The 13,405-nt window shown below is 38.2% G+C and overlaps 1 protein-coding gene across 9 annotated transcripts in view; it reads right to left on the bottom strand.

The window, feature by feature from the left end:
• The window catches only part of fam13a (family with sequence similarity 13 member A), a 57,750-nt gene extending 45,679 nt beyond the window's left edge, over positions 1-12,071 (bottom strand). For 7 of the 9 annotated variants that reach the window (XM_052126268.1, XM_052126273.1, XM_052126269.1 and 4 more), the window contains exons 1-3: positions 8,219-8,477; positions 6,175-6,384; positions 600-777 (exon numbers count right to left, since the gene is read on the bottom strand). In XM_052126268.1, the coding sequence (XP_051982228.1) occupies positions 600-777; positions 6,175-6,384; positions 8,219-8,477 (647 nt within the window). Of the gene's footprint in view, positions 1-599; positions 778-6,174; positions 6,385-8,218; positions 8,478-11,849 lie in introns of those variants that run through there. The other 2 variants (XM_052126270.1, XM_052126275.1) reach the window with 2 other exon arrangements.
• Positions 12,072-13,405: the final 1,334 nt, after the last annotated feature.

Genomic DNA, 13,405 nt, shown 5'->3' with positions numbered 1-13,405 from the left:
GTTGTGAGAAGTGACTCTTCAGGACATGAGCCCTCAAGAATACAAACAGCGAATGAGAGGCCAGACTGAGAACATGACACCAAGACTACTGGCCATGGTATAAGTGCAGCAGAGACTAAATTTAAATAACTTGAGGGTACATGCAAGACAAGCTAAAATTGTTCACACCCTTGTAACAATTTTTTTTTAAGGAATTTCTGCTATAAAAGTGCATATCATATATAACTTTAACATTATTGCTGTGATGTTATTTGTATCTTTTTTTTTTATATAATTTTAAATGATTTTGATATTTTTTCTGGGGCTTAAAGTAAAAAATATGTCAAGATGGTTTAACTGTCTGGAGAAAATTATACTTGAGGAAAAAAAACTTGAAAATATATTTCAAAACCTTATGAGAAAGCTCATGATGAAATATGCTTTACTTGATGGTTAATCCACTTAGCATCAATTAAATCAATTGTCAACTTTTTAAGAAAAAAGTTTTAATTGTATAATTATATTAGACTTTCATATTTTTCCGTAGCCATTTAGTAAATATGAATGAATAAATAAATGAATGTGATGCATATATCAATTCACTGTGTTTGATAACTTACTGGAATACGTTGGGTCCAAACACTGTGGCCAGGTTGGTTGCTGTCATGCGGTTATGAGCGTGTTCCTGCTCCACGTGGGACAGGAAGTGACATAGGTAATGCAGGAGACAGTAATTAATCTTTGGCAACTGTTGCAGGAGCTCATGCAGACCCTTACAGAAGTCATCCTCACTGGATTCTGAAAGAACAGCATAGAAACTGAATAAAAGGTGTGTGCAGTAAATGTCTGCAATCTACAGCGTTTGCAGCATAATGTTGATTATCAGAAAATAAGAGGATTTCGCACATATAGCGATATATAATATCAATATAATATATATAATATTTCAGCTCTGTAGTTTCATACAAAGCAAGTGAATGGTGGCCGGAACTTTGTAGCTCTAAAATGCACATAAACACAGCATAAAAGTAATCCATACGACTCTAGCAGTTACGTCTATATCTTCAGAAGTGATATGTTAGGTGTGCGTGAGAAACAGATCAATATTTAAGTCCTTTTTTACTATAAATTCTCCTCCCTGCCAGGTAGGTGGCAATATGCACAAATAATGCAAATTGTCAAAAACAAAAAAGAAGGTGAAAGTGGAGATTGATACTTTAAAAGGACTTAAATATTGATCTGTTTCTCACTCACACCTATCCTATATCTTCTGAAGACATGGATTAAACTACTGGAGTCATATGGATTAGTTTTATGCTGCCTTTATGTGCTCTTGGAGCTTTAAAATGTTGGCGCCCATTCACTTACCATTGTATAGACCTACAGAGATGAAATATTCTTCTAAACATCTTTATTTGTGTTCAGCAGAAGGAAGAAAGTCATACACATCTGGGATGGCATGAGCATGAGTAAATGATGAGAGCATTTTCATTTTGGGGTGAACTATCCCTTTAAGTCAATCATAAATGTGGAAGTGAATAAAGCTGTGTCAGATTTACTCTGTAAGAGAAGTAGGTGAAGGGTGATGGCTACAGTGTGTGTGTGTGCGTGTGCGTGTGTGTAGAAGAGTGGTGGGGCGTGGGAAGCATAAAAGGGATCTCATTATGTTAAAGTCCCTAGACAGCCATTGCTGAAATATGCTTGAAAACCACTGATGGATTTACACTGATGGGAATCTCACTATAACTTTTGTGGCTCTCAATCCATGTATGTTGGTTTCGCGGTCAACTATATGATAGTGTACTTCTAAAAGCTGCCAACATCAATGGTGCCTGCTGTAAGTGATTTGTTAGACTTTTAGAAGACTTTCTGCCTCTCAACCATTGTGTGCGTTCACAGGGCAGCACATATATGCTCGCATAAGTGCCGGTACGGTGTCCAGCTCCCGTTAAATGCTTATGGTCAGATGGGAAACTGATTAGGGGGACCCTCCGTCTGCTCCTAAACAACTAGGCATGTCATAAAATATCTAAATATAAATTGTATCGATATATTTTGAGGTATCGATATATTAACATTAGCCAACATTTCAATTATAGGCCTAATTTGCGTGCTTTCCAATTCACTCAGTTGGGCTTCTGTTGAATGTCTGGCATAACAGAGATGGGAGACCACAAGGGGGTGATATAACAATTACTGAAGTAGGTCAAAAGCACCGGTATCTCAACATAGGGCCGGTATTTTAGAGCTCCTTGCACAGGATGCATACAAACAAAAGGTACAAAGACACTTCTTCAAGAATGAAAGCGATGTTGATGAATTTACAGGTTAGTGTATGAAACTGGTTTAACTGCAAAAATTAAACAATTAGATAGTATTATGACATTTGTCTGTGTATCTTTGAAGAGGTTTCATTCAAGCTGTCAAACCACAAAAAGTTATACTTGAATCTGAAAATACATTGTGTAGGCTATATGAAATATATATACATATATGCAGTATATCATCCACTGATGGCTAGAGTAAACATTCTTTTTCCTTTGATGATGATTTGAGTTCAACACAAATCGCAACGTGCGCAACACATTTTTGAGCAGCCTCCACAGACGGCGAGCCTGCGCTGTGTATGTACCTTCATGGATTTTTTTTTTTCGAGTTTTAGAACACTTTGTGTGTGAGCAGGTTTTGGAGGAATGGCTAATCAGCGGCTGTCTGGTGGAAGTTCCATGACAGCTAAAATCACTTACAGCAACTTTTTTATTTTTTTGAATCCCCTTTTCTCCCAATATTGGAATGCCCAATTCCCACTACTTAGTAGGCCCACTTGGTGGCGCGGTTACTCACCTCAATCCGGGTGGTGAAGGACAAGTCTCAGTTGCCTCTGCTTCTGAAACAGTCAATCCACGCATCTTATCACGCGGCTCACTGTGCATGACACCATGTGTGACTCGCAACATGTGGAGACTCATACTACTCTCTGTGATCCATGCACAACTTATCACATGCCCCATTGAGAGCGAGAACCACTAATCATGACCACGAGGAAGTTACCCCCTGTGACTCTACCCTCCCTAGCAACCGGGCCAATTTGGTTGCTTAGGAGACCTGGCTGGAGTCACACAGCACACCCTGGATTCGAACTCGTGACTCCATGGGTGGAAGTCAGCGTCGATACTCGCTGAGCTAAACAGGCCTCCCTTACAGCACCTTTAACTTTTAGCAGATGTACAGTCTTTTGCTTCCAGGAAAAAATGTACTTAGCAAAAGTTAAAAAAGTAAAAAAAAAATAATAATTGCAAAAATATTGCTGACTCATCTTGCACTCAGGGGCATATGCAATATTTTTTGGCCAATTAAATGCTTCTCTAGATTGAGACAGTCCCTCCCCCTAGTATCCCACTAATACTGACAAGCAACAGCAAGTAGCAAATAATAATTCATGGCAGTGATGAAACTAAAGGTAATCAATGATGCTTCAAATAAAACAAAGAAATTAGCAATTATTTCAATCAATGAACCACAAATAATTCGAATTTGGAATGTTCTCATTTTTTAATTAATTTAAAGATTCCATCTTGTCAGGAATTATCACATGTGGAGCAAATGACAAAATGTCACAAATTACTATGCAACTCTATCTGCACTGGCACATTACTAAATTTCCCAATACAAACACATTGTTTAATCTGCTAAATTTTCTGGCATCCAAGATGGACCATCTGTGCAGGATATATAGTGTCTCACACACACACACACACACACACACACCACTAAGGGAGATTAGGAAACAAACAGTGAGGGAAACAGTTGAGGTAAGATAGAGTGAGAGAACGGGAAAAAATTGCAGCAACCATATCTCTTGTGAAATCAACTTACATACCATTAATTCCTTTAGGAATTCTTTTTATGGAAAGACTTTTTTATGGAATCTCACACGGAACTGTTATCTGGCACCTAGACAACATTAATCATGTAAAGTCTCTGCGCTACACACAGCAGATGTCACTGAATACAACTGCAAATTTTAACTTTTAATGCTCCTCCTGGCAGTGAACCAACAAAATAAAGCCATTTATTACAGCCCCATCTAATCATTTACACCGTTCGGAAGCCAAAATCTCTCCTACAGCTCTTGAGTTGGAGTGAAGAAACAGAGAACGTGCTCTAAAGCTGTGTAACTCTACTAGGGAGGAGATACACAGGCAGGGGTGTAAAGTAATTGAGTAAAAATACTTAAGTATTACACTTAAGTATTATTTTGGGGGATTTGTACTTCACGCGAGTGCAATTTAAATACTTTTACATAATTACATTTCCAAATATTTATTTTTTTACTTTAACTTGAAAAGTACTCTGTAAAAAGTACTCTTTTTGCAGATAATTTTCTTTCATCTCACTAGACTGAAGCCGCCCGCCTCTTTCACTGCATCCGACAAATGATAGATTGACAAATGGCAAAGTGTCGCATGGCGGCTGTGTGTTGAAGTATATGTGTGACTCGACCGTATGTGAACGCCCGACTGACTGTGAGGTATTCATTCAAAACTATGAGCACGAAGTGAAAAAACTGATGGTTTTTGTCCTGCTACTTCTACAGATTGGACAGTTATGAAGTCAAAAATGATCATTCATGTTGCAAATATATATATAAAAACAAAAGGCTTTTGTAAATAAATGTGTACATGTCATTTATTTCTACACTTGCCTTCATATTTAAATCACATCTATGAATTTCTACTCCCTGTTTGCTGAATTATTGTTGTTGTTAGGGAACTATTAATTATGATAATATCTATAAAACCAGCATTGATGATGATGATGCTAATAAAATTAATGGAATCTGAGTAAATAATAATTATGAACTTTTTTTGAATTCGTCCATCTGCTCAACAGCAAGGTTTGGTAGCAAACCTCAGAAAACAATTCACAAAACCAACATTACTAACTTTCTTCAAAGCCTTATTTGAATTTTTTGGGATCTTTCTTTATGTATCAAGGGGCTGGGTGCTTAGATATCACAATTCGTGAGTGCCCTCTCCCATGCTACGAACACTGCGTGACTGTGGCAATGTTTGTGCTAAATAAAATTATGTGGTTCATTACACGTCTCAGGGCAGTTCCGAAGTCAAATGTCCACTGTGTGGCGCTAAAAGCGAGTGAAATGTTCTGCTTGAATGTTCTGAGTGAAATGAGGTTATTAAGGTTAATGATCTATCGAGATTGAAAGCAACAAAACCTACCTCTCAACCCTAAACCTAAACCTAACCGATAGGGCCAGAAAAAGCAAATGTGAGATGAAAAACACAATTTCTGATGCTGCCAAGTCATTTTGTGGTGCTTCTATGACACTTTCGGCTCACATGTGGACTCGCGTGCTCCTCGTGACTCATACCCCGATCCTTTCTATCGCATATGCAACACTATATCAATTAAACTTCCGTGCTATTTCATCACACTTAAACAAGCTTGTAAATGTTGCTGGTTATGTAATGCACACATAAAATGAGTCATGCCCTATAGTAAAAGTGTTTATATGTCATAAGATAATATTGTGTGAGGAACAGAGAGAAAAGTACGTGTTTAAGAACTGATAATCTGCCGTTTTACACGTGATATGAGTGAAAGTGATCATATATGAAAGTGATTAACATCCTAACTCACACAATCTCCTCTCTTGATTTCATTTTATCTAGAAAAAAAGTTACTTTGTACTTAAGTACAAATTCATGTGAATACTTTTTACAAGTATGTTTTTGGCTAGATACTTGAATTTGTATTAATTAAAATTTTTACTCAGAATCCATACTTTCACTGAAGTACTCTTTTCGGAGTACTTTTGACACCCCTGGACAAAGGTGCTTGCTTGGGCTCTTTGGACTCTGTGAGTCTTGCTGACTTGGACTGTGACTGGACAGCTGAAGATAGAGCAAACCATAAACTTGATCTAAACAATTAAAAGTTGACTAACAGCTTAACAGATTTGAACAGATAAGAAGCCATGTTTCACACACTTTAATTTTGCCATGCAAGTACAGCTCCTGTCTATGTGAATGTGGGAATTCCAAAATCTATAAAAGGAAAAAAACTGATTTCAAGGCTAACATTTCCATAACATCACCAATACAATCTGACAACAACTGCATCATACATTTGACTTCTTTCGCTTAAATCAGGTTTTAAAAAGATGTTTCTGACCTTGGTACAGCTGAATGAGAGAATTGTGAATGGAGGGATGGATGAGGCCTTCAGGTAGATCCCTCAGGAACTGCTTCATTAAACTGGCAACAGCAAAGGCATCTGCTTCCTCACACAGGTCCACCTCCTCTCCTCCATCAAACCTCCGCCGAAGGTTATCTACTGTCCGAACACTGCCGTTTACTCTGAACAGACCCTCCTGATGAAGACCTGATGGATAATGGAACAATGACATTTTTCAACTAGTAACAATTATGCCACTTTTAGCTCAAATGCAAAGTCAGTTGTGATAAATGCAGAAAGGTATGGGCTATTTCATCAATGTATCACAATTTAATCCTATTCAATATCTCAGAAATAATCTTATCAAATTTAAAGACACAATTACAGGTTGCCATGTGAGCAAATGCCTAATGCATTGATTGCCTGCTCTGAAATGTCATTGCACCATCTAGTGGAGAACAAGTAGAACTTCAGCTCTTATAGTACAGTTAGTTGACACACATAAAATAGTAGGGCTTTATGTTTAGTGAAGGCTGTACTTTACATCATGAAAGCTGATTAAATAAAAAGTTATAACTCAATTGATGTTGAGTTAATCCAAAGTGAGAGAACATTTAGATTAATGTAGTTGAAATTGGTCTTTAATGCCCACCCCTGTTATTTGATTTCACTATAATGACTTGATTGATTCCTATGATAATAATGTGAACTTATGTTAGTTTAATGGCTCTAATTTATGGTATTGCAATAGTTAAACCATGTTCTTTTTATTACATGGTGATTGTACTATGTTGTTTTAACAGTGTTTTACCAACAGGTGAGTAAACCATTGTGAGAACACTTTAAACAGATATTTTAAAGCACAAAAGCTAAAACAAACATCTCTAGACATCACGCAGATACTTCAATTAATGTTCACATCAACCATCAGAATGGGGAAAAAATGTATCTCAGTGATTTCGACCATGGCATGATTGTTGGTGCCAGACGGGCTGGTTTGAGTATTTCTGTAACCAGTGGCAGAGCTTGTGGGTGGACAGGGGGTGACCATGGACCGAAGCCTGGCCACCCCATTGGCCACCCCACTCGCAATTGCAGTTTTAGTCTTTATTTTTTGGTCATTGTTTTGCACAATGAAGTACTTTAGAGGTGAAACCATCTCTTAAACAACTTAACACGTGCACACACCAAGGTCGCCAAACCTCTCCGTCCTGGGTGTCATTGTATCCACTCAACAAACAACACCAAACAACACCAAAGTTTTTTTTAGAATATTACTATCAACATTGTGTATTGAGGGTGCCACCTTGTGGTGGAATAATGCAAGTACACCAATGATTGTGTCAGCAATGTAAACAAATTAAATAAAATAATAATAATAAAAAGCAAGATCTTCCCCACCTATATCTGTGGTCAAGAGCCGCTACTACACTATTCTATATTTTTCTAACTGTCTTAAAATGTTGAAAATTATTCCCTATCTGGGTATTTTGTAAATCCATTTATTATAGCTATAAGTGCCGGGCTACTAAAGACCCAAGGTATGTGATAATGTTTGGTGAAAAGCCCATGCATTTAAGGGTTAAATGTGTAGTTCCGACTGCTTTCTTTTTATTATTATTATTTGGGTTGACCTCAGAAATGATGTCCATTGCAATAGTCACAGTAGTTCACTAAAGCAGTAAAAGGTGTGACTTAGACAACATGCACTATTGGCCCAATCAAGTCACTGCTCTGTTGTCACTGCAAATTGATTTGTGTATTTATATGAAAATATTAATATTTTGTTTCTGGCATATATAAAATACATCTCAATATATACATACATATATATATAGTAACTATCATATCAGATATCTGATAACATAACTTCTTCCTGGATATTCCTTATATTGTTTTCTATAATGGCTCACTAAAGCAAGGTTATTTTAATGCTGTATCACTGTTCCCAGATCAGATTTCTTCACATCAACTGTGGTCATATCTTACACTTTAAAAGAGCATGAATTGAGAAAATCATTCCCAGACACCAATCACTTGCCATGCTTCTCGAGGAACTCCACCATGCTCCGGACCACCACGGGAACCCCATCCTTGACAAGCCCCAGGTCCTTTAACTCCAGCAGGGACACTCCAAAGATCTTCTTTCCCACTGTGGTTGTGGCTGGAAAGGGTTTGAGCATGGGAAATTGCACCATCTTTTTCATGTCCTCCTTGACCTGAACGGTTCCCTTGTTATGCTTGGAAAAACAGAAGAGATAGGAGCAGTCAACCACATCCACTGTTTTGACTGGGTGCATTATGAAGACCCCTAGTCCATATATCACCCTTTAGATTAACAATGAAAACCTTGACAAGTGCCAGTTTAAGGGGAAATGTCCGTGACAGGGAACAGGAGGGAGGGACATATCTAGTGTATGTGTACCTACGTCAGGAGGGGTTGCCATGCACCTGTAACCAGGTGAGAGGAAACACACACACTCACACACACACTCAAGCTGGCACCTGACAGTAGATCAAGCTCAGCTGTGACTGGAGAGGTTTGTTATTGGTCTCCAGAGAAGGAAAGTTATACTGATATGAAGAGCAAATATTTAACATTTTCTTAAAGGACATCCGGTGAAGGCTAACAGTTCAGTAAAAAAATAAAAATAGAGCGCTACAGGGTATGAATAAAATAAAAAAATTAAGTGGATATCTATTTTATTATTATTATTATTATTAATATAAAACTTGTAAAAACTTGTTTCCATGTAAACTCCACGTGAGTAGGATACGAGTAAAAATAACGTAACCTATTCATCGCCATGTCGAAGAAGGCTAAGCGTAGTAAATAATTGTGTAAAACAGTTGAAAGGTGCAGATAAAGCTTGAAAATGATTTTAGTAAACCCCAAAAAATTAAATACAAATTGTGGAAATAAGAGCATTTTCCCGCTTTTCCGTCTCTCCCAAAAATGTAGGCTGCCAAACCATATTGTTTCCGTCAAAGTTAAAGGTGCAATATGTAATATATTTACTGTACTAAAGTATACATTTTTCATAATATGTTATCAGAGAATTAGGAAACATGCTAAGTTGAAATACTGGCTTCTCCGAAAACAATGCTACAGTCAGTATAATGTGTGTGTTTGAAATGTTCCGGCGGGAATGTCTGTTTGTGTTTTGGCCTGTGTGATCCCGCCCACTACCCATTTCCCAATAGTGTTTCGACACCCCGGGTTGCCAGATTTGAAACAAGTTAGCGATCAAACGCAGCACACCACAGCCACAAGCCAGCAATACATCTAGCTAACACTGACAGAGTTATAAAAAAAAATCCACATGAGCTGGTTTATAATTGTAAAACCATAAAAACATTGCAAACACACAGATTAGCTGATCAACTTACAGTGCAAGGCTCGTCACTTGCCATTGTCAGTTTGCTCGTTCCTGTTGCGTGTCCTCAACCTGGCAACCCATGTGAGCTTCGACTCTGGGGAGTTGGGGGCGGGGAGACAACTCTCTCCAATATTTTGAATTTGGACTGCAGTACCCATTTTAAACGCTTGATGTCAATGATATATATTGCTCCTTTAATGTAGTTATTGTACTGTAAAATAATAAACATGGAATCTACTTCAAACAGTATGCTCCATGAAAGATGTTTACAGGTTTCGTGTAACAACATTGTTATAATGTCATTAATATTAATGTTATATTATTATATAGCTATGGAATTTTGACAGGAACTATGGTTAACATGGTAAATGTTTGCAAGGGGTGTTAAAAGAAACATGCAGACCTATTACTTTCTGCCTATATCATAATATTAGCCTATCTTTCTTCAGCAACTTTTTTTTAACTGAAATATGATCAATTAACTCTCTGAGAAGTTTCTGTGGGCACTGACTTTATTAAAAGATTTCTATTTCCTCAGAAACTCCATTGTGCTTTCAGTGTATTCATCTAAATGAGACAAAGAGCACAATAATGGATTGTATTCATGGGTTGTTAGCAGCCCTTCACTAAATGAGAAGGCTTGCTCATTCTGTGCCCAGTTTAATTGTGAGAGGTGGACATCTAATTGGGTGTTCTATACCAAATGTTCTCTTTCAGCGAAGCGCGGCCTGAGCTGCATTGTAAACACACATGTTTATCTTTTCATTTTCTCACATTTTATGATTGTGGGTCTCTTTCAACTAAGCAGGCCATGGATAAATCGAGGATAATCAGGGATCTGCATGGACACATATGCTTCAACAAGTGTAAGCCACTGGGCCATGTGTTCTTACACACTGACAAATGAGTCACTTTGAGGGTTTAATCTCAAACTTTCCCCTTTGTTACAAATCTAATTTGTTTTTCATACACATAATCGTCCTTAAAAATAGGCAACAATTGCTTACATCCATGTTTGGCATACACAGATAGTGATAAGAATGTTTCCCAGAGCAGAAATCAAAAAACAATGTTAGATATGATTAATAATCCACCGGTATTTTGTTACATACATGATGCTTGCTAAGCTTCCTAGTGTTGAGTGCCTTGGAAGTTTGTGTTAAGAACATAAGCCTGTCTGAGCTTCTCTACCCATGAGAGACCTACAGCAGCAGATGTCCATGAAATCTCCCCTCCACCCAACATGTGGGCTCTCACAACACTTCATATGCAAAAGAGTTCACATATAGTGTAAATTAGGCACACCTATGGGGCCAGATGGGTTGTCATGTGGTCTCATTTGTTGGTCTGAACTGTTGAGGTGACAATCACCACAAAAATTTCAAAAGTAGAAAAAATGTCCCACATTATTCCAATTCAACCGGCATAGACATACACTGCCCTGGTTATTCACAGTCAATGATATTTGGTATCTTGGTATCTTTGTACTGCCAGTTTCCATTACAAGTTCAGACAATGTTCTGTATTTTCTTAATGGCACCCCCTGCTTTGACTCTTGGGGGGAAGTTAGAATCCTCCCCCTTCAGTAAGCTTCTCATATCACATGAATTCCCATAGTAACTTTGCCTTGAATACTAGCAGTAAAATAGTTTGTCACCTACTTTGGAAAAATTAACTCTAGCTGTAAATATTGTCAATTCGAATGCAAGGCTTTACGAAAGGTGTTAAAAGTGCAGGTTCAATTTCACGTCTGTTTGGTGAGAAGCGAGTCTCAGCATGTTCATTCATATTTCATGCTCTCTCTCTCTCTGTGTCCCTTGACCCACTGGGTGGTCTTGAGAGTGCAACTGGTTGTTGCAGTCAGACATGCTAGCGCAACAGCTGCAGAACATCCCTATACTATTATAAGGTAGAAGGAAACATCTACACCACTAAACTAAACTTTCCAAAATATTGCTGGTTTATATACATGTTTTTCAATTCTTCTGCTGCACGTATTTGTAGATGCATTAGGTGAAAGTGTTGGAGGACTGTGAGATGTTGTCACTTCCAGCTGATCTAACAGTGGAGACATTGTGTGCAAGGCTACGAGGAAAAAATGACCTCCGTTACCAGCTTTTTATCCAGTTTGAAGCCCAAGATGACAGGCAAGGCTTAAACACTCAACAATGACTGCACAATAAACTAATGTAAACACTCACAGTAACTTCCATACTGACGGTCTTAATGCTGTCTGACTTTGAATCCCCCTGCCTTATAAGGAGTCATTGGCCAGCATTTTTTTGTACTTACACAGATGGTTATTGCTCCAGCCCCCATTCTCCCTTTTGCTCCAGGAAGAGCCTGAAATCAAAGAGTGATGAATTCCCCGAATTCCTTTTCCTTTCTTATACAAGTCTTCTTAAAATCTCATAACAAAATCCATGGCTGAGAATGTTATGTTAGTTCATTTTTGATCCTTTTGAATGGACGGCGATATATCCAAAAACTAAATAGGCAAAAAAGAGGAGTCAGCCTCCCTTTTCTAAAACCTCAGTGGAGCTAGTGACTCCACACCAAATGAAATCTGAGCCCCGCAGCCTAATTGGCTGGTCTCATGAGTCACATGACCAGCTGGCCCAAACCTTTGAAAGTCTCTCCACATGGGGAGAATAAGTGGAGGCAACATCAATTACCAATTCAAAACTTTTCATGGCTCATGGCAAATGGTTGCACTTTATTTTCTCATACACAATGTAGCTGAGATATCCCCAAAGTTTCTCACTTTTTTAGATGAGAATTTTAAAATAATTATGTAGTTCAAAAGCCGGTATGCACAGGTTTTGTACTGAATAAAACAGCAGACTTTGTGCATTGTACTTCCTTTGCCAGTTGAGGAAGTTCAACCTGCCACAGGCGTTGCTTATACAGTTCTACTCAGCAGTCATTGAGTCTGACCTCTACACTTCATTAACTGTCTGGCTTGGTGCAGCTATGAAATCGGATATCAGAAGACTTCAAAGGACAGTTTGGACTGCTGAGAGGATTATTGGTTGCCCCCTGCCCTGCCTTCAAGAACTGTACACTTACTGTACCTGACAGTTTGGAGCTCATCGGGTAAAGTATAGCCACAGCAGATCATGAATGTTTTGACCTGGAACCACCAAAAGTCCAAGCACTTACCAGTGTCATATGGTACTACATGTAGGACGACCTGGTTCAATGCCTCAGCCACTTTAGGAGCTGTGGAGTTGCCTGATGACAAAAGAAATGCAACATCAATTATTAGTGGTTATTTTATGGCTATTTAAATAGTACAGGTAAAACTCACATTTTAAACCTTGAAGCTGTGGTTTTAATAGCTGCATTTTCAAAATTACCCAACAGGGGGCATAGCCACTCCAGAATCTTTGGAGGTCACTAAAGCTGCCTATTGAATACATACTATATGCCAAATTTATATATGAGGGCTGACAACAAACAAAGTAAAGACATAGATGGAAAATACTGCTTAATGCAGAAATCACTATATACAGTATATAAATAGTTGTACCATGCAACATTTCCAAAAAGCTATGGTAGTACCATGGTACTTCTCTGTTAGAGTTTTACATTAGCAAAACCATCCCAATTCATCATTATCCCTGTAACTTAATGACTTTGACAACATCATGTGATTAAAATGAGAAAACAAACCTGTTTCATCTCCCTAGCCGGTGGCATAACATGTTTTGCCTCTGGGCTAGACCTCCTCTACTGAAGGCAGACCAGCATAATTGATGTAGTCGGTAGGCTTGACCTCTCCATCCAGTCTCACCAGGGCGATGTCAAACTCTACTGATGGTACAGATGGGTACTGAAAGCCCTCG

Source organism: Xyrauchen texanus, chromosome 5 (assembly GCF_025860055.1).
Source record: "Xyrauchen texanus isolate HMW12.3.18 chromosome 5, RBS_HiC_50CHRs, whole genome shotgun sequence".
Classification (NCBI taxonomy): Eukaryota; Metazoa; Chordata; class Actinopteri; order Cypriniformes; family Catostomidae; genus Xyrauchen; species Xyrauchen texanus.
The sequence above is the reverse complement of the archived record's forward strand: the minus strand, read 5'-3'. Positions and strand labels throughout refer to the sequence as shown.